Source organism: Triturus cristatus, chromosome 3_2 (assembly GCF_964204655.1).
Source record: "Triturus cristatus chromosome 3_2, aTriCri1.1, whole genome shotgun sequence".
Taxonomy (NCBI): Eukaryota; Metazoa; Chordata; class Amphibia; order Caudata; family Salamandridae; genus Triturus; species Triturus cristatus.
Genome location: NC_140584.1, coordinates 344,937,475 through 344,959,523, shown reverse-complemented (window position 1 = coordinate 344,959,523; position 22,049 = coordinate 344,937,475). Strand labels below are relative to the sequence as shown.

General features: G+C 46.5%; 1 protein-coding gene across 4 annotated transcripts in view; it reads left to right on the top strand.

The window, feature by feature from the left end:
• NIPAL3 (NIPA like domain containing 3) overlaps positions 1-22,049 on the top strand; it is a 226,708-nt gene that overhangs the window by 136,897 nt on the left and 67,762 nt on the right. For all 4 annotated transcript variants that reach the window (XM_085647835.1, XM_085647837.1, XM_085647836.1 and 1 more), the window contains exons 3-4: positions 14,875-14,943; positions 15,034-15,205. In XM_085647835.1, coding sequence (XP_085503961.1) covers positions 14,875-14,943; positions 15,034-15,205 — 241 coding nt within the window. The remainder of the gene's footprint in view (positions 1-14,874; positions 14,944-15,033; positions 15,206-22,049) is intronic.

Here is a 22,049-nt window from a genome sequence, read left to right as displayed (position 1 = left end):
CGCTTGCCCCGTCCGAGTAGCTTGCTCCTCGCCCACCCCCCATCTGTGTTGCTTGCTCAACGTCTGTGTTGCTTGCCCATCCGCGCCGCTTGCTTGCGTCTGTGTTGCTTACTCAGGACCTTGTTGCTTGCTCAGGGTCCATGTTGCTTGCTCAATGTCCGTGTTGCTTACTCAATGTCCACGTTGCTTGCTCCCCAACCAACCGCCCCGTCCGTGTTGCTTGCCCCCAGTCCACCCGCCTTGTCCGTGTTACTTGCTACCCGTTTTCGTTGTTCCCCCTCCCACCCACCCTCCTCCGTTTTGCTTGTTCATTCCTCCGTTTTGCTTGCTCCCCCTCCCACCCACCCTCCTTCGTTTTGCTTTTTCCCCCTCCCACCCACCCACCCACCCTCCTCTGTTTTGCTTGTTCCCCCGAACCCCCACCCACCCACCCTCCTCCGTTTTGCTTGTTCCCCCACCCACCCTCCTCCGTTTTGCTTGTTCCCCCTTCCACCCACCCTCCTCCGTTTTGCTTGTTCCCCCTCCCACCCACCCTCCGTTTTGCTTGTTCCCCCTCCCACCCACCCTCCTCCGTTTTGCTTGTTCCCCCTCCCACCCACCCTCCTCCGTTTTGCTTGTTCCCCCTCCCACCCACCCTCCTCCGTTTTGCTTGTTCCCCCTCCCACCCACCCTCCTCCGTTTTGCTTGTTCCCCCTCCCACCCACCCTCCTCCGTTTTGCTTGTTCCCCCTCCCACCCACCCTCCTCCGTTTTGCTTGTTCCCCCTCCCACCCACCCTCCTCCGCTTTGCTTGTTCCCCCTCCCACCCACCTTCCTCCGTTTTGCTTGATCCCCCTCCCACCCTCCTTTGTTATGCTTGTTCCCCCTCCCACCCACCCTCCTCCGTTTTGCTTGTTCCCCCTCCCACCCACCTTCCTCCGTTTTGCTTGATCCCCCACCCACCCTCCTCCGTTTTGCTTGATTCCCCTCCCTCCCACCCACCCACCCACCCTCCTCCGTTTTGCTTGTTCCCCCTCCCACCCACCCTCCTCCGTTTTGCTTGTTCCCCCTCCCACCCACCCTCCTCCGTTTTGCTTGATTCCCCCTCCCACCCACCCTCCTCCATTTTGCTTGATTCCCCCTCCCACCCACCCTCCTCCGTTTTGCTTGATTCCCCCTCCCACCCACCCTCCTCCGTTTTGCTTGATTCCCCCTCCCACCCACCCTCCTCCGTTTTGCTTGATTCCCCCTCCCACCCACCCTCCTCCGTTTTGCTTGATTCCCCCTCCCACCCACCCTCCTCCGTTTTGCTTGGTCCCCTCCCACCCCAGTTTTGCTTGGTCCCCCTTCCACCCACCCTCCTTCGTTTTCTTTGTTCCCCCTCCCACCCACCCTCCTCCGTTTTGCTAGTTCATTCCTCCGTTTTGCTGTTCCCCCTCCCACCCACCCACCTCCGTTTTTCTTGTTCCCCCTCCCTCCCACCCACCCACCCTCCTCCGTTTTGCTTGTTCCCCCTTTCACGCACCCTCCTCCGTTTTGCTTGTTTTCCCCTCCGACCCACCCTCCTCCGTTTTGCTTGTTTTCCCCTCCGACCCACCCTCCTCCGTTTTGCTTTATCCCCCTCCCACCCACCCTCCTCCGTTTTGCTTTATCCCCCTCCCACCCACCCTCCTCCGTTTTGCTTTATCCCCCTCCCACCCACCCTCCTCCGTTTTGCTTTATCCCCCTCCCACCCACCCTCCTCCGTTTTGCTTTATCCCCCTCCCACCCACCCTCCTCCGTTTTGCTTTATCCCCCTCCCACCCACCCTCCTCCGTTTTGCTTGATCCCCCTCCCACCCACCCTCCTCCGTTTTGCTTGATCCCCCTCCCACCCACCCTCCTCCGTTTTGCTTGATCCCCCTCCCACCCACCCTCCTCCGTTTTGCTTGAGCCCCCTCCCACCCACCCTCCTCCGTTTTGCTTGAGCCCCCTCCCACCCACCCTCCTCCGTTTTGCTTGAGCCCCCTCCCACCCACCCTCCTCCGTTTTGCTTGATCCCCCTCCCACCCACCCTCCTCCGTTTTGCTTGATCCCCCTCCCACCCACCCTCCTCCGTTTTGCTTGATCCCCCTCTCACCCACCCTCCCCCGTTTTGCTTGTTCCCCCTCCCACCCACCCTCCCCCGTTTTGCTTGTTCCCCCTCCCACCCACCCTCCTCCGTTTTGCTTGTTCCCCCTCCCACCCACCCTCCTCCGTTTTGCTTGTTCCCCCTCCCACCCACCCTCCTCCGTTTTGCTTGTTCCCCCTCCCACCCACCCTCCTCCGTTTTGCTTGTTCCCCCTCCCACCCACCCTCCTCCGTTTTGCTTGTTCCCCCTCCCACCCACCCTCCTCCGTTTTGCTTGTTCCCCCTCCCACCCACCTTCCTCCGTTTTGCTTGTTCCCCCTCCCACCCACCTTCCTCCGTTTTGCTTGATCCCCCTCCCACCCTCCTCCGTTTTGCTTGTTCCCCCTCCCACCCACCCTCCTCCGTTTTGCTTGTTCCCCCTCCCACCCACCCTCCTCCGTTTTGCTTGTTCCCCCTCCCACCCACCCTCCTCCGTTTTGCTTGTTCCCCCTCCCACCCACCCTCCTCCGTTTTGCTTGTTCCCCCTCCCACCCACCCTCCTCCGTTTTGCTTGTTCCCCCTCCCACCCACCCTCCTCCGTTTTGCTTGTTCCCCCTCCCACCCTCCTCCGTTTTGCTTGATCCCCCTCCCACCCACCCTCCTCCGTTTCGCTTGATCCCCCTCCCACCCACCCTCCTCCGTTTTGCTTGATCCCCCTCCCACCCACCCTCCTCCGTTTTGCTTGTTCCCCCTCCCACCCACCCTCCTCCGTTTTGCTTGTTCCCCCTCCCACCCACCCTCCTCCGTTTTGCTTGTTCCCCCTCCCACCCACCCTCCTCCGTTTTGCTTGTTCCCCCTCCCACCCACCCTCCTCCGTTTTGCTTGTTCCCCCTCCCACCCACCCTCCTCCGTTTTGCTTGTTCCCCCTCCCACCCACCCTCCTCTGTTTTGCTTGTTCTCCCTCCCAACTACCCTCCTCTGTTTTGCTTATTCCCCCTCCGTCCCACCCACCCCCTTCTCTCTTTGCTTATTCCCCTCCCTCCCTCCCACCCACCCCTTCTCTTTTTGCTTATTCATCTCCCACCCACCCCCTCTCTTTTTGCTTATTCCCCTCCCACCCCAATTCTCAGGAGGCCGCGTAGCAAAGGCAATCCAGCCACCCACATAGTTGATAATTTGGGGTATGAAGTTTAGGTCTGAGTTAAATTCTAAGCCTGAGTTGGTCATCTTCCTGGCAGGGGTTGCAGTGCACTCCTGGTAGCCCGGGAAGGTGAACAAGAGCTCGTGGGCCTTTAGCAGGATTGAGGTAGCCTGTTTAGCTTTGTCTAACGCCAGAGAGTTAAGATTGTGTGCTGCTTGGTGATGTGTCTTCCAGCTGTATTCCAGCTTGAGCGCTAGACGCCCGGCTCTAATACCTGGAAAGTTTTGAGGATTGTTATCTCAGTTCATTTTCTAAGTCCTGCCTAATATTTGTTCAGGCATGTTGGATATTTTCCATGAGCTCTTCCTGTGGTGTTTAAAACACACTGCTGCTTGAGGAGTGTTGCAGAACCCGCCATCTGGGTGTTTGTTTTTGAGGAGTGTCCCATGTACTCTACTAAGAAATCTAATGTTTATGTGCTTTGTGGTTAGACAAAGCCAGTTTAAGGACTTGTATGAAGGGGAAAAAATCCTGACTGCATTGCTTAGGTATGAGATCGGGCTGATGTATTTTGAAACATTGCCTTTTACTTACATTGTTTCAAGTGTAAAATGTGATTTGGTGAACAACAACAAAAACTTCTCCAAAACAATAGCATATAATAAATTGCAGTCCTTCAATTGTATATAAATTGTTCTGTTCCAGACCAATCGTTATTACATTGTATTTATCCAAAGTACAAAAATGTATTCAATATATCTTTTTTTTCTTTTATATATGAGCATTTTATACATAGAAACAAGAACATATATTAGAATATTTTCATGTATTTATTTAGTTGAAAAGCACCCACAACAATACTGTAATTAAACAGTTAACCCAGTGCAAATAAGAAAACTTGCAACCATCTTAAAACTAGGACAATACAAAAGCAAGTGAACAATACACATACAGGGCAAAGAAAAGACATTCACCAAAAAAGTAAACAACAGTTATTCATTCTATACTTATGTTTGAATAAATCAAATGTTCAACATTAGTGCTTTCATGAACAGAAATGCGATTATGATGCTCCACAAACGTTAGCTAATGTTCACAATCACTTTACACGTGCACAATCATTCACCAGATCTACCATTTTGGCCTCCAAAGTGTATATTGTCTCTTTTTTTTTTTATAAATTCTTTTTACTAAACAAGCTCACAAGACGGTACGTTATGAAGCATATAGGCATGTACACCATTCGATTGATTTATAGTAAGGATGTAACATAAATGGGGGAGTGGGACAAACTCTGTCTCCGAAGGAGTAAACATGGTATTGAATTAATAGCTCTTACCATGACCAGGAGATTATTTACAGCGGGTAGATTGTCATACGTTACAAAGTGAATGGAACAATATCGCAGGTAAAAGGCTTCACTATGCAGTCCTATACCTGTACCATGGAGACCATATTTTTTCCCATATTTTTCACCGCCCTCTGCTTTTGTATACCACTTCTACCGTTCGCTGACACCAGTCTAAGTAAGTCCTTTTCCCATTTTATTGGTGGCGATATTCCGTTTCAAAGTATACATTCTCAAAGCTTTTGGTGGAGTCTGAAGGTATTTACCATTTGTACCCCCCTTCCTCGAGCAGATTGTGAGTGAGGGAATCGTTTATACTTAATGTTGCTCGTTTTCTGATTTTCTTTGAACCCTCCTTTTCATACTGAGAAAATAGTGTGTTCAGAAGTACTTTGTAAGCTGACTTAGAATGGGGGCCATAAATTTGGAGCGTCCTGCTGCAGATCTTCTCTTGCCACTTTAGTATTTCTTTCTATACAGAAGAGGAATTAATAATTTCGCCATCACAGCTATTCAGTATGCATAACTTTTAGTTTAATTGCCTAGTGGTTCGTAACGATTGCTATTTGTGAAACTTGTTCACTTAGTAAATAAAGGGATACTGAGTTTTAGGTAGTATTTGTCTATTTATTTTTTATTGTGACATTTTTTATTGATGTCAGATATTTGCAATGTGTTAACGCTCTGCGCTCCTTACTACGTACTTATACCCATACCTAATGGTTTCCCAAGTGCACAGCGCACCAACGTATCACTTATGTATGTGTATTGGCATACATTTGTAACCTTGCGAGTGAAACAAATATAGGCTGGAGTTATCAACAGTTTCTTGTCAAAGCTGAGATAATGTTCTGTTGGCAGCACAGCCTTTGTTTGAGGTACCGGGTCACTTATCTAAGACCTTGCTAGTTGCACTTTATATAATTACAGAGTTCTCAAGTGACTGTCTTTAAAAGAGACGGGCTCTTGCATACCCTATTTTGTTTGTGTCAAAACTGCACCCCGTTACTGCTGTGACATTTATTTTTTTAATGCTGGACATTTCAGTAGAATGTGAGGACAAACCAGTAGTTTTAGGTCTTGCCCATAGACTGCTTTCGCTGTTTGGCAAGGGCTCAAGTTGTCACACCACATACATGTACGTAAAGATACGGCACCTCTTCGACAAGCAGCTGGCTACTTTTGTTCAGCTCATTTAGCTGTTTTTAGGTCGAGCCTGGGCAGCACATGCGCTGCTCTGCAAGGTTTGCTGTATTCAGGCATGGCCTTAAAGCTCCACCCACTCTCTGCCCATATTTGTAAGTGGTTTGTGTCATTGTCCTCTGGAAACTGTGGCTTTTCTTTGTTCAATATGCTTAAGAGTCCCTCCTTAGTACCACCTTGTCTCATTGTGTAACCTCCCATGAGGACACCCCCTGTTACATGTGTTGTTACACTGTAGGCTTTAAATACAGCCTCCGAGCACTATTTACTTAAATGGTTTTCTCCTGCTTGCTGTTGCTGGCAGGGACACGCTCTCCCGCAACGCTTTAATTATTGTTTTTTTCATAGCCCGGCAGGCTACACTCATACAGTGGCGGCCGTGCATTTGGTTTATTTACAGCGCTGAACGCAGCTGCATGCTTTAAAAAAAAAAAAGTATATATTAACTTTATTTTTTTTTAAACTGCCGTATGCCACGGTTTCACTTTAATGTGGCAGAGGATGTGGTCTAACGACTGTGATTCTGGGCAAATCACTTACTCTCCCCGTGCCTAACAAAAATAAAATGAATGTGTCCTTGTGCAATGCAGCTGGTGTTTGCTCTATATAAAACTCCGGAAAAAATAAAATGTCGGATGCGCCCTTTTCCTCAGATGAGCTGCATCTAAGGAAATGGGCACGGACGCCATAAAAGTGAAACCACGGCATGGGGCAGTTTTACAAACAAGTATTTGCAATGCAATAGTCCTCGCATTTACGAGAGTTTCGTAAATGCTAGTCCTATTGGATTGCAAATACTTGTTTGCCTTTTGTTGTCAGGACTTTGCATCAGTGTTAGGTATCAGCTCACATCATTTCCCTGGTATGAGTATTTCCTAAAACTGGCTCGCACCCTTGGCTTTAATTCCATTCTTAGTTTTTATTTTGATTTGGCACGTTAAATTGATAAAGCAAAGAATTCAAAATGGCCTCCATTGTCTCTCACACATGCAAACATAAGGTGGCCAGCTTGGAATGAATAAAAACAAAAAAAAAGTTACAATATAATTGCCATGTGCTCACATCGCAATGCATCAGTCATGGCCTGACCCATTCTTGTTTCATTTATATATTTTTAAGTGTCTGCCATACACAGGGCCGGACTGGCTACCAGGCATTTTGGTGTGCTGCCAAGCTGGGGGCTGATTTCACTGTGGTGGGGGCTGATTTAATTTATGAAGACCTGCGTGTGCTTCTAAATAAACAAAGAAAAATGAATGCTTTTAAGCACACACAGGTCCCCATCAACGAAATCAGCCCCCAGCTTGGCAGCACACCAAAACGCCCGGCAGCCAGTCCGGCCCTGGCCGTACAGTGCATGTGCTATTTCTTCGAGACATATTGTTTACGCACAGTGGGCTTATAGCCCACCCATAGCTTAGCATTGGTTTACTTCAAAGTCGCTCTCATTTCCTTTGTTCTGGTTTGTCAAGGCAGGCGTGTGTCATGTCCTCCTTTTGTGTTTGGCCCTCCTGTATGGCATGGACTTAGTACTTGTTTCATTCCACTGCTCCCTTTTTTAGAGTTACTTTTTTAGGTCTCGCCTGAGCCAGCTCATGAGCTGCTCTGGCGAGACTTTTAGTAAGGGCTTCAGAAAATGCTACCACTGTGGCCTAGAGCTTGCGTGCATGTGCGCGGGCTCGCGCTTATGAGCAGAGGCGCCATATGGCTTTCCTCTCTCGTCATGGGTCACAGGCCCTGGCTGTTCTCTCCTCCCTCTGCATTCCATTCTCCTTAGTTGAAAACAACCCAGCGTGGACCTTCTCCAGCCTGCTCTTTCCACTCTCGACCCCTCCCTTTGTACAGGGAGGAGGGAAACTGCTCCTGTTTGCAAGCCTCACCACTATTCATGCCATGGAAGTTTGTCAATAGGGCATGAACAGTGCATTTCATTTCTTGAAAACAAGTGTCCCTGTCTCCCTTTCTACTCTGGGCTGCTCGCTCCTCTGGCCCCCACCTCTAGGCTTCAAGGTCCGAGTCTGCCAGCAGCTTCGCTCTGCAATGCTTCTCTCCTCCTTCTCCCCCCCCTTTTTCAGAGGGGAGGGGAAGGGAGGCTGGGTCCATTGCAAGCTTCTCAACCAGCAGCTTTAGGTATGTCATAGAAGCGGCCACTTTACCCTTAATACATATTTCATTTCTCTCTTAATCTTTTTTTTTTTTTGCAACAGATTTGTGTCTGTTTCAACACACAGCATGTCCAAGACAGAAAGCAGCCTTAACCTCTCCTGCTCCAACAAATGCTCACATTCTTTTTAATTTCTTTACCGTCTGTATTCACATTGCAACCTCATTCAACCATATTTTTAAAAGAAATTCTAACATAGACTGTCTCCCTTGCAAAACTCGGGGAGGGGAAAGGAAAACATACCTGTCTCTCAAAGACCGACCATATTTTAATTCTGGTCTCTAAACTGTAAACCACACACTGTCAATTCATGAGTCTGTATTTCATTTTGTCCTAGTGCACTTTTAAATGCATGTCTATTCAGTACGGACTTACACCGTCCTGAACAGTCACAAAACTGCATTCAATTTAAATGAACACTTCTTTCCTAATATTTCTCTCATGCTGCACGTACTTCCTATGCTAAAATAAATGTACATTCTAATACTTCTGATCAGACCCATATTTTTACATTTGTTACATTCTACAAATTAAGAGTGTCATCAAAAAGGGGGAGGGTTTTTGCTAGCTAGGCTCCTTTCAATTAATTTTTACAAAGCAATGATGACAGCAAGAGGCCAGATTAAACTCATTCCAGGCATGTTCAAAAAGAGGTCAATTCATTACTCTGCCTGGCAAAGCAATTTCAGAATGCTCTTTTATTTTGTTCATACAGTCTGAAGACTGAACCACAACAGAACAGTCTAGAGACTGTACCAAGTCAGAGGCAACCCCAAAAGCTACCTCACCAATTCAAGACATGCCACAGAATGTCACACAAGTGTGATGCACTCCAGAGACTGCGACTCGTGCACAAGGCATACTTTAGACTGCTGTGCACGTGTCATGCATTCCCAGACCAACGCTCAAATATAGGACCCTCGGTGGACTGTCATTCAAATTCACAACAGTCCAAAATCCCACACAATGTGCCCATAAGAGGCCACCGTGAATCGGCATTGGCCCTCACATATTTTATGCCACATGATGCTAAACATAACAGGGCCAATACCATATTTAACATAAATATCACATTTTTAGGGTACCCTCTGGAGGCACTAGCTGCCTCTTTTCCAATTTAACATCACATAGAAGAACAACATACAAGGCATCTTAATATAAGATACTTACACCGTCCCCACGGACAAATGCAATACCAGTCAAACTTACTGGTCCAAAGCCCACATAAAAAGATGGTCCAAAGACCAATGCAGGCAGAACTCGCTGGTATGTGTCGTGCTGTGCAGCTCAAACAGCTCACTACAAAACACAGTCCAAAAGCTCTTCCTTATACAGCGCAGCTCGACCCTGCCATGAAGCACAATCCCAGAGCCTATCTCATACAATGTAGCTCAGAGATCCACCTCGCGACATGACCCTGCGGTCTGTCCTAGTAGCTCCAGAACTACTACGAGACTCCGCCCCAAAGACCTACTTCATACAATGCAGTCTGACACCGCCACAGAGCACAGCCCAGAAGCCTGTCCCATATGGTGCAGCTATGTCCAAGACAAAAGGAACCAAGTCACTTACCTGGTACACAACTACTACGGGACACAACTCAGGGGTCTGCCGCTTCCAAATGTGGTTCGACACTATAAGCGCAGCCTTTTAAGTTCTGCCTTCATAGCTCGACCACTATAGAGCGCAGCCTTAAGGTCTGCCTCTTCCAAACAAGTTCAAACAAGGACAGCTCAAATCTGCCGTCAAGGCTCACAACTGTCTGCCGACTTCCGTACAAGTGAACCTGCGTGTTGCAAGTGTTGCAAGTCGCCCCGCAAGCACAACAGGAAACAGGACAGGACAGATGACCTCTCTATCACCGACGCTTGCGTAGCACCCCTCTCTGACGCTCTCTTCCTCCTCGAGATTCTTCCGCGATCTTCTTCTAAATTAATTTGCTTAAGATAATTGGTTCAGCAATTCGATTCTTCTCAGCATCTCTGTCTGGGACTTCGCCGTGCTCTCGGACAGCATCCTGGTCTCTCGCTCTAGCTAACGAATGCTACCTCAATTATACCTTTCTGTATGCTTGTACCACAATATCCTTGGTGCAACAACATCAACTGTTGCATGGGTAAACACTTATAAGGTCCCAAAAGCGAGACCTATTGACTATGCCAATGCTTGTTTTGTGTGTTTCAGCACCCAACATGAATGCTCGTGATCACCCCTCTGCCCCAGTCCATTACTTCTATACCCCCAACCGCCCTCGTTTGACTTGTATCTGGGAACATTGCAGTTTTTTTCAGTTTTTCTTTTTCTTTTTTTATAGAGCAATTTTTTTCAGTTTTTCTTTTTCTTTTTTTATAGAGCAAACTCGACCACATAATTGAAACCATAAATGGACTTGCCACCTCCGTGCCATCTCTACACAACCTCCTCCCCCGCCATAAGAAATCTTCCTTACATGTCTGTTTTTAGGCTCACTTCCTCATCTGGGCACTTTTACCGCATTTTTAGGTCTCGCTGAGCCCAGCGCATGCGCTGGCTTGGAGAGACATTTTGTAGATGAGTTTTCAAAGTGCTGCTGGCTGGCCTAGCGCTTGCGTTCACGTGATCGTGCATGCGCGAACCGCTGGCCTTCAGCAGCACTTTGAAAACTGTGCTTTAGCGCCTCATCGCGATCACTTTCGCTTTCAGAGCGATCACGATCACTTTCGCTTTTACAGCCGCGCGGCGTTACTTTTACTGCCACGTGGCCAATGCTTGTTGTTTGTTGGCCTCACTGTTAGTAGTGCAAGCTAAGCTCGCATATCCCTGCATTTCCTTAGCTCAACCTAATAATAAAGGGGTTTCCATCAAAGAAGCATAGACACAAGCTTTAACAACTTGCACATATAGATGGAAACCTTGCCTTGGTTGGCCAGTCAGTCCTCTTTCACAGATCCGAACTGTTTTATTGGAACTGGAAGCCAATGGGTCTGCAGTACCTACGTGTCCAGCGGTAAAATAAATATGCTCACTGGTTGTCCTTAAGCCCAAACAATATGCCCTCGGCGTGGGAGATAGGAATTCTACACACCTGCGGCAGCTGGTATGATTGCTTCCCATTAAATACTTCATATTTGCTAACCCATACTATGACTGCTTTCCGTTAAATAAGATGCTAAATGTTTGGCATTCTCTTTCGAGCGTTCTTATTTGTGGAAATGTCAGTGTAACTCCCTGGAAAGACCCTTTGCTTGGCTGTGGGAGGGAGGGAGTGACTGCTGCAGGTAGCTGCTCGGAGGCGTCGCGCGCTGTGACCTTGTGGTGCCTGCCCTCCGTGCCTGCCCCTCTGCTTGCCGTCTTGCTTCGTGCGTCACAGGGAATCCCTCCTCTGGGCAGCCCCAAGTGATGTTAGTGCCGGCGAGGAGGCTGCTGCTGAGGAAGCTGCCTGGGGACGCAGTCTCCACTGATGCTGGGGAGGAAGCGCTGTTCGGAAGGTGGCTTACCTCCACCGTGGATGGTGCTGGCATCCATGGACCCGTTCTCTTTGGTAACAGTAAGGCGCCCAGAACGCGTGGGGTTGGAACATCGCGCACGTGACCGTTCCGGGTGGATGCACAGCTGGTGTCTGCCTGACGTTGCGTGTTGGTTTCTGTTTGTTGTCCCCGAGGTGCCGCTCATAAATTGGTAGCGGTATTGTATTGCAGCATTTAAATAGCCCCTGCTACCAGCTTCTTCTCGTTCACCTACTGCTTTGCAGCCAGTTCAGGAGCAGTGACAACTGGTCCGTCTGTGTATTGACCTGCAGTTGTCGTTTATGTGGCAGGCGTTTCTAAAATGGGTACTCGTTTGCGCTCATTCGTTTTATCTTGCATGTTAATTGGCGCAGTAAGCCCACCAAACTATCCGCTGCGAGAAGCCAGACTTCACTGCATCACTGTCTGCATGCAGGGAGCAGCAGTTCAATGCAAACAAAACATGTTTTGGGGGGGGGGGGTAGAGGGCTGAGGATGGTAACGCAGCCGTTGCACCAGTTCATTGTTTTTAGGTTGGGATTAGTTCACTCAGTTCTGCGTTTATGTTGGGCCTGCGTACTTACCCTGAAAGGCCCACAATTGACTAGAAGGGTTATCGTTTGCCAGTTCTTGGACCGAAGGAGTGCAAATGAGAACCAGGCGTACAAGGCCTCAGCCAATCAGTCCCTTGCTCTACAGATTGGTTTGTTTCTGCAAGCAACACCAGCATTGGCATAGCCAATAGGTCTCGCTTTTGGGACCTTATAAGTATTTAGTTATGTAACTGTTGCATGGCTAAACACTTATAAGGTCCCAAAAGCGAGACCTATTGGCTATGTCAATGCTTATTTGTATGTGCAGTGAGAACAGCATAGTAAAGTTGCTTTAAACTTAAATGTTCTCACAGGACCTAACGCTACAAAAAAAGTAATCAAAAGTCGGTGATCGTCTCAAAGGTTTGCATTAATAAGGAAAGCACTTTGCTTTTAAGTATATCGCTCCAACTAACTTCGAAGTTCAAAACACACCGTTGCATCAATAATTATACACGCGCTACTTTCTGCATTTCATTAATGCCACAACCTGCTGCAAGCTGGCTGGCGGGACTCTGTGTGATGTGGGATTTTTGTAATGTGTGCAAAGCAACTCCTAGGTAATCGATCAGAGAACTGTAAAACAATATTTGCATATCTGTGTCACAGAATTATCTTGGGCGCATCTCGAGCCTTGGCGAAATGAGGCTTCCCATCTCTATCTTCTACGATAAGGTGTTGCTAGGGATCTGGTTTCCGTTGCAGAGCACAGTTTATAGAGATCACCACCATTAACACGCTGTTGGGAACACCTGCTTGGTAAATCACGAGCAAATAGCAGTACGTGGTCAAACCAAATGCAAGGAATGCTGCTTTACTAGAGAAAGGAATGGGCAAGAATGACGGTAGACATAAACCAAAAATAAATCTGAGTAGAGTACTGCTTAACGTGTGAATAAATAAATGAATAAATACTTAGATTCATATATACCTAAAATAATAATTTTAGGGACCAATTTTTTATTTTTTTTCTCAGAAGACCTTTGCTACTGTTGTAGAATTCTGGGGTTCCAAATACCAAGAATCGTAAGATGATATGGTAACCAGGTAGAAGGAGAAACAAATATGGGCCCACAGCAATATATTTAGGGGAAGTAAAGTCTGCAAGTAGAATACATAGGTGGTTCTCCAAGGAAAAGAGGGTCAGTTACCATAAACGACCCTAATGTACCCTCCAAAGGTGAAGGGCAAGTAATGTCAACAAGCAAATTCGAGCACTCCAGGTGTTTGAAAAAACAGTCCTAAATCAAGTAATCTTGAGGTAGTAGTCCACTTTAATCCAATTTCTCAGTTCTAGCCCAGGAGGTGTAATCCAAAATCTTCACACAGGGCCAGTTCATATTCCAAAGAAGAAATAATCCAATATAGCTTTTCAAGCGAAAGGCAAATAGTATAATCAGCATTGAACTTGTCAGCCAACACGTGTTTTGTTGAAAGGTCAGTAACACCTCGACTTCTTCAGAGCTGATACGTAGATGAGTAGGTATTTATCCACATAATGAATATCCAGTATAAATGGTACAGTGGTGCCAGAATTCAGTCAGATGTCAAGGGTATTGGAAGTCAGTTATCCCGCAAGTAGGGTGCTCCTCGTATTCTGGTAGCGGGGACCACTTGGCTTTGCCACTGCTTGTTTATATTCATGGTTTGTTACTTTCCATCCACTTCATTGTGAACCCTGTAATACCGTCCAACAGGTGGAAGGTGCGACTTGTCGGTTGGGAGGTGTAGTCGTGTGTATCTTAAGTGAAGGCCATACCTGGGGTCACTGCTATGCTAGAGGAGAGGGGCAGTTCAGTCTGTTTGAAGAGGCTTGTCGTCTGGTTTCTTTTGGTGGTTTCCAGACTTGCTTGATTCCTCAGGGCTGGGCACAAGACTCTCCAAAGAGGTCAGCCGAGGTCCATTATTGTGCCACTTTGACTGATCGTTTGAGACCGGACGAATAAGCCCGAAATGTAAAATTGTATTCAATGTGTGTGAGAGCTGAATTGGTTTTAGAAGCCATGTCTGTTGGAAGACTTATTTTTTCAGTCTGCTGAAAGTCTTTTGAAGATGGTGAGGGATTTTTATGTGCCACTTTCCAATCCAGGATTTCTCGCCTACCATTTGCACTGAACTTGTAACACGTTTATTTAGCATGTGCTCCATATGCTTGTGTATCCAGAGACTAAGTAACCCGATTTTGGTATTGTTTTACGTCTAGAGGCTCGAAGGTTTCCAACTTAATCGATTTATTTTGCTGCGGTGTTTATCATACCTTATTCTCTTGAATTTTCGTTACCTTCACTTTAAACAAAATATGTTTTATGAATTGTGTCTCTCTATCTTGGATGCTCAATAGGGCAAATAACCCGAAGTTTGATGAAAAATCCAAGGTGTCTTGAAAAGGCTGTAGGAAAGGAATACATAAGAGAATAAACCTGCATTGGCAAAGTCAGTAGGTCTGGCTCAATCTTAATAAAGTTAGGTGTTTAGTGTGGGTATATGCACAAACTAACACAGGTGTGCGACTGTGGGTTTTACGTTTGACTTCATTTACATTCGTAGTTGACCTTATAGAGCTTACTGTCATGTGATATAGGGCTACATGTACAAAAACATTTTCCCATAGACACAGAATGGGTAAAACCCATTGATATATCTGGCCCACAGTGCCTTTCCTCTGTCACCTCCATACTACATTATCACTATCCTTTATGAAGAAAAAAATGGCCTTTCTAGCTAGATATTCAGAAGAATCTTTCAAAAGTTACACAGTTCAATCCAGTGAGAGACGGTGAGCAGCTCTGACAATTGCAAGAGTGAGCCTGTAACCTAAACCGTAACTAAACTGTGGCACAGAAGTAACATCTATTCTTGGTTTTTTTTTACGCAGGGAAACTTGATAGGTTCACTATTGGCAATCTTTGGACATCTTGTCATCAGTATTGCTCTCAATGTACAGGTATGTTTGATTACAACTTTTCCATTCCGTTCAACTTAATCATTAGGAGACCGTCAAAGTTAATCCACGTCGTCTTGTTTGTGTCGTTAGAAGTACAGTCATGTTCGACTGGCTGGGACCAAAGATGCGCAGTCATACTTCAAGACGAAGATATGGTGGCTCGGGCTGTTCCTGCTGCTGTTGGGAGAGCTGGGGGTATTTTCATCCTATGCCTTTGCTCCACTCTCACTCATTGTGCCTTTAAGTGCTGTGTCTGCTATAGGTAAGATTACTGCTCTTGCAGCATGCTTCACAAACTTTCTTAAAGTTTCATAATAGGACACTTAGTGTGTGGTGTTTTCCATTCTTCTCTATTCAGTGATCTATTTTTTTAATAAGCCCGCAAATTTTGTATCGACTGTTTAACATACTCCAGCCTCAATGCACTTTATTAGTGACGCGTGCTTCCTGTGTGATGGTTCAGAGTGAGACTGAGCTTCACATGTGTGTAAGTAGGTGTATTACGTGTAAAGAGGCAGTCGTGCTTGGAGACAGAAGAAAGTGATACCCATGTTATTGGATAAACCTTTTACTCTAAACTAGGCAGTTCTGTCGATCCACATTGAATGAAAAGCTGATGGAACACCCAGCAGGAATCCATGGTTGGGGAGAGGAGTTGGCCTAACGGCCAGGGCGGTCGACCTCGAATTTGGGAAACTGGATTAGAGTATCGGCAATGACGCTGAACATCCTGTGATTCTGGGCAAATCACTTAATCTCCCCGTGCCTAACAAAAAAAATGAATTTGTCCTCATGTAATGCAACTGGTGCTATGTAAAGTGCTCTGATACCCGATTCTGGTCAAGTTTGCGCTATATAAAACTCTGTAAAAAAAATAAAAAAAATGGTAATAGGCCAGATTCTCGTTGTTCTTGGGTACGCCAAATAGCTTGCGAGACTAAATTTTCAGAGGCAAATTTCTCTAAATTAGAGCTGCACAATGTCAGTGTTCAAGCAACTATAACATTTGATGCTCTAGCTTTAGTAAAGTGTTTCTCAAGGGTGGGATTGTCTTAATACATTTTCCAATCATGCAGAGATGGGAGGGCACAATTTAAGTAAATAATAAACCAGAACAAATCTATTTCCAATATACTTTCTTACTGTATCAGAAAGGCCTAAGAGGAACAGAAGTAGGGAACATCAGAACTGAGAGCCTGTCTACCAGAGACTCGTGAGAGAGTGGCCTGTGTGCTCCTGGACCGGAGAGTAATGTCTCTTACAGAAGTGGATAATTGGTGACACCTAGCTAGCCCATGGCACTGTCCTAAAGGGTGTCCTAGCAAACTGTGCCAAGAACGCAGCTATCCTGTGGCACTAACCAGAAGGGTGCCCGAGTGGACTCTATCTCTGGGACCTGACTTTTTAGCTGAATTCTAAGCAGACTGAGCCGCTGGAAGTAGGCTGGAGCGGGCTGCATCGCTGTAACGACAAACCAAATCTGTATGGTCCAAGCCGTTGACGCAACATTTTGTATGTGTATTGACAGAGTTGCATCTCAACTGCATGAGAACAGCCTGCCCCATGATCCCACATACTCACCCTGTACCCAGAAGAGGACATGCAAAGCATCTGAGACTGCCATTGACACCTGAGTCCAAGGAGTAGCTCCTGCTCCCTGTGGACCAGAGGCCAGAGTACTGAGTACCCAGAGTCAAAAAGTCTTTCTCCAGGAGGAGGGAACTGATGCATGCTGCAAGGAGGACTAACACTGTAGAACTTAGTGCATAAACTAGGCACAAGAAGGGTAGCACTACACCCGTACCTGAAACCTACCACACAAAGTTTACCTTGTGATAGAGGAAGGAGGGAGGTAGCAAGGGGATCCTGAACCCTGGTTGCACAGTAGCCTACGCCTGTGATTAGCTGCATTTTGTAGGGCCTCGTATTTTGTTTTCTAGTGCCTAGTATTTTGTTTTCAAGTGTATCAAAGTACTTTCTTTTCAAAAAAGGCAAGCACTTAGTTAGGGAAATGTTAATGAGCTGCTGGTTAATTGTTGAGTGCTGAACTTGATGCACTCACACTTTACCTCCCTGACCTGAAAAGCCTATGACTGCTCACCATCACTACCACTGAGAGTCAAGTGCTGAAGCGGTTGTATTTCAGCCCGTTTATGAGCCATAGTAGGACAGACCCCAAGACATCAGAGAAAAAATATCACAAGCCCCATGGCTGAGGCCCGTAGCATCTACTTGCCCTGTGGTCCCCAAACTGGGTGTGACAATGAGATGAGAGCTGTGGGATACTGCTAAACCAGTTCCACCCTTTAGCAGCAGAGTAATAAGTAAAATTTTTACGCTTTAAAACCTATGTAGGAACACGTTAGATACAAGTTTAGGGGGGGGTAGATCTTTACGATCTGTGCTTAGATCAGTTAGGGCTCTATGCTTGAATAGAGGGCTCCCAGAAACAAGGACAGGGTGGTTCTTGCGAGTTACACTAGAGGCCCGTTATGTGAAACTAGTAGAGTGGGAAAAACTGTGATGTACTTTGGAAAATATACCATAATAAGAACCCATGGTGGGTGTGCTGTAGAGCCCGGCTGTTTTAGCTCTATAGCACAGGTTTTCCCCTAACACAACCAGTGTCCCTAAATTTGCTTTTTTCAAAATTTCCCCAACAGTCGCCACCACCAATTTCTAGAGTTTCATTGTTACTGACTCCAGGAGTTATTGCTTTGGAAGGGTTAAAGTGTAGCTGTGACCTTGAACTTGCAGTTGAGTCTCCAGAAAGCTTGAGGAAGAGAAGAATGCCAGGGAGTTTGAGAGGGAAAACTGAGATTAGCTTGCTAGGAGGAAGACACATGAAGTATAAACTCCCATGAAGAGAAAAGTGGAAAATGAGCAGCATGAAAGGGAAAAGCAGGGCAAGGAAAAGAAGAGAGAGTTGGAGAGAGTGAGCAAGAGAGTATGAATGAGAATAACTGTAGACAAAGAAGCTCAGGGTGGAGGCTGAGAAAGCTGCACCTGGGATAAGCGATTCCACCTCAAGTTCTGTAGGAGTTTCTGCCAAGGCCCAAAAGAGCTTGTGTACATGTATGTGGTTGGACAAGGTCATTTTCAATGCTTTGTGGTTTTGATATTGCTTATGAAGTTCAAGCTTTGAATAATGTGTCTGAGGCAACCACTCTTGTGAGTCATTTGCCCAAAGAAGTTACGGCAGTCATTCAAAGGATGCCTGTAGCTGAGCAAGATATTTTATGACCGGTTATAACAGGCTGTATCTAGAAGATAGGCTAGGTCTGCAGCCTGCTTGGTATCTGCAAAGGTTCAAGGCTAGTAAGAGTGCATTTGTTGTACTATTAGAGACATTGATTCATGGAGTGTTGCAAGATTGTAATGAGTGGGTGAAAGGAATAGAGACCGGTCATTTGCATTTTCTTAACCAGTCTAATGGTAACAAAAACACCTGAAGAGGAGTATTTTATCCCACTTAGGCAGTATCTGTCAGATCAGAAAGGGTGGAGTTCAGCAAAAACTTAAAGGATTGTCCGGCAATTGGTGAGCTACGAGGATTAACAGAGAGCTAGATGAGCAAGCCTATCAGCCAGAGGAAGAAAGTAACTCTCAACAGACGGATTCCAAGCTGCGGAGTAAGGGCCAGGAAAATTCCCAAAGTTTGAAGAGGGGAACAGAAACGGAGAGGAAATTAGGTTCAGAGTCAGGTACAGCACAAGGAGAATTGGATGCAGGATGGTTCCAGGGTTTTGACTTGTCTCAACTATCATATCAAGGAGCATTGTAAGCGATTAAAGTCCCTTAACCAGATACATTCTTCATAGCAATTGTGTTGAATGTGGGTGATGGGACCTGAGATGGCCCTGTTGCACTTATCCCAGTTGCTTTGGACATTTGGCAGCAGTATCCAGGTGCCTTGAAACACTTGTATCCAAATAAAATGGGTTTTGTGTTAGAAACTAGTATTAATGGGTAGAAGCTTCCTATCCTGAGCGATATAAGAGCTTATAGATAGAACTGGTTGAGAAGAAGTATCTCAAACCTGAAGAAATTCTCCCTTGCGCCAGTGACACAGGCTTAGGAGCCAGTGGCGCGCATGTGGAGTAACCTATTGCCAGAGTTGAGGTGATAAACAGTGGCAAGTCTGCAAAGGTTCATGTATGAGTGAAGGAAAAGAAAGGCGCTGGATGTTTCTTTGGCAATGATTCGATGGCCCTAGTTTAGTACCAGGACCAGAAGCTTACATGGAATGGGAAACTTCCACTGTGGACACCTGACCACAGGCTGCACATCAATCTGAGGAAGAGACTGGGACCATCTGGATTTGCCGAGACCAGGACAATGTAGTAAGCGAATAGTTTATGAGAAGGTACTGGCTAAGGCATCCACTGCTCCTGCTCCAGGCAGAGGAGAGTGAGATACCTAAGGAGGACCAGATATTGGCATCTGGGTCCCTGCCAGAGCTGAAGGATTTGATAGTGGCTGGAGGACCTGCCAAGGAGGAATTCCACAAGTTGAGTGCCTTATGCTTGTTGAATTTAGGAAAGAAGACCAGGAACAGGTCTGTAAAAAAGTGCCTGAAATGCATTATGTTGGGAGGGAGAATGGCCTGCTATATAGTGAGCCAGTGAATCCTGAGCCATGTGCTAGCAAGAGGATCGTGGTTCCACTAGTTCACAGGAACTTCCTGTTGTCACTGGTCTAGAAAGTGCCCTTGCAAGGAGGATCAGGAGGTGTCCGTGCTCACTGATGAGTAGTATGAGCCATATAGAGTACTATAGAATGTGTCAGATGTGAACTACTTGGAATACAGAGGTGCCATAAGGTGCCAGGACGGTGGTTGATGTGAACCAGCAGGAGCCTTACCTCCTTATAATTTATGCAGAACATCAAGGCTGTGTCAGAGGAAGTTGAGGTAGACAATGATCCTGTCCCTTACAAACTTCAAGGTGACTTGAGGGATTGATCTGTGAATGGGGTCCAATTTGCCACCAAGTTGATGCATGAACAGCTGAGAGACTGTAGGGAGGTACTGTAATGATTTTCCCAACTGTTCAGGGTTGACGCCTATCTGTGTTCATGATATTTACTCAAGATAATTGTCTGCCATTCGTAAGACGGATTGCATGCCGGACTGAGCTAAGGAATGCATACATGGCCATGGTGGTCAGGAGGTTGGACTTGGGGGTTGATACCGAAATCTTATATCCCTTGAGTGAGCCCAGTGGTCTTGTTGTCCAAGCGTAGTCCCAAAAACATTTGCTTTTGTGTAAATTACAGAGCCCTCGGTGAAGGCGCTAAGCAAGATGCATATTCGATCCCCAGAACTGATGAGTTTGAGGGCCGACTTGATGCTGCAAAGTGCTTGAGCACCTTTGATTTGAGCAGTTGCTACTTGCAGATTACTTTAGTGCGTGGTGCCAAACAGAAGACAATATTTTCTCTTCCGGCAGGGCTTTTCCATTGTAGGGTATTGCCCTAGGTTGAAAAAAATACCCCTATCAGTTTCTAGCCCCTTTGTGTACTGTTTTTTTCATGGGTAGGGTGCTGTAGACCATAGCGGAGTGACATTGTGGTGCTTGCCAGTTCATGCGAGGACCACCTGAATCACTGTGAAAAGCTGTTGGTCAGGATACAGTGACAAAACTCACCAGCAAAGCAAGCAAGTTGCAATTAGTGCAGTCCACTGTAGTCTTCCTTGGGCATCACGCCAGCAAAGGAAAGATTCACCCATTGGATGCCAGGATTCAGTCAGTATTGGAATGGGAGGTGCCCACTACCCAGACAATAGGGAGAGCCTTCTAATGACTCATTGGTTACTACAGTAATTTTGTAGCTAACTATGGGACTGTAATGGCTCTTTTGACAGCTTTAACATCCCTGAACTAGCTCAAGCTGGTGATGTGGGCTGTCAAAAAGGTTTTGAGGAACTAAAGAAATCACTGTGCAATGCACCATTTCTTAAGGCCCCTGACCACAGAAAACTCTTTGTTGCATAGACGGATGCCTCAGACAAAGGAGTTGGAGTGGTACTCGATGACCAGTGTAGAGTGCATCAGGTGTCCTTTATTAGTTGGAAACTAATACCCAGAGAGCAGAACAGGGCAGCCATTGAGAAGATGTGCTTTGCTATAGAGTGGGCTTTCAGAAGGTTCTACCTGTATCTGTTTCATACTAAGCTTGCGGTTCAGATGATAAACTACTTAAGGGGTTGAAGGCAATGAAGCATGCAAGTCTGAATCTGCTAGTCTTTCACCACCAGGTCTAGATTGCACAGTGGCGCATAGAACTGGAATCAACTAAAGAAATGCTGATAGACTTTCTTGACTGTTTTGCTGATTTAACCACAACAAGCCTTCTCAAGTGGAGCCTGAGCTGAGAGGTGTGTCTTGAATGGAAATGTTTCCTGCATAGTGTCCAGTTATGTTCTCCTGCCCACCTTTGAGTATCTGATATCCTCGTTTTGAGGTCTCGCCTGAGACAGCGCATGCGCCGCTCTGGCAAGACATTTAGTGAGTGGGCTTTTAAAAGTCCAACCACAGCTTTTTGGGTGGCATGCAGCATGCGGTTACGCGCACAGTGACAAGCAGAGACGCCATCTGGCTTTCCTCTCTCATCATGGTGCGCGCACACGCATGCACCACTCGCGTGCTTGTTTTCTTTCTGTCCACTCGCGGGGCCGCAAATGTGTTTTAGCGCTTGTCTTTTATTTCCATGGAGGCATCATAATGTCCCACTCAAGATGGTGGTTCAGTGCCTGACTTTCATATGATGACGTCCTACTGTTGTGGACCTTTGCCCAAACTACCCTGCTCAGTCCCCTTTCCTTCTTTCATCTAGTATTCTCTCCCCTCCTCTCAGCTCCTTCGTACTACGATTCCCTTCCCTTCTCAAAATTTCATCCGTATGTTTCTGCTGTGTTTGGCTTTCCTCTGTTACGTCCTTGTTCTTCTGTCCTGGTCCGCTGTTCACCTATTTCACTCTCACCCTGCCCTGTTGTTATTCTCTTATTTCACTCCGCCCCCTTTTCTCCTCTACAATTATTCCTCGTCTCTCTCCTGTTTTCCCCCTCCCCCATCCAGTTCATACGGTCTTCTCAAATTTCTACC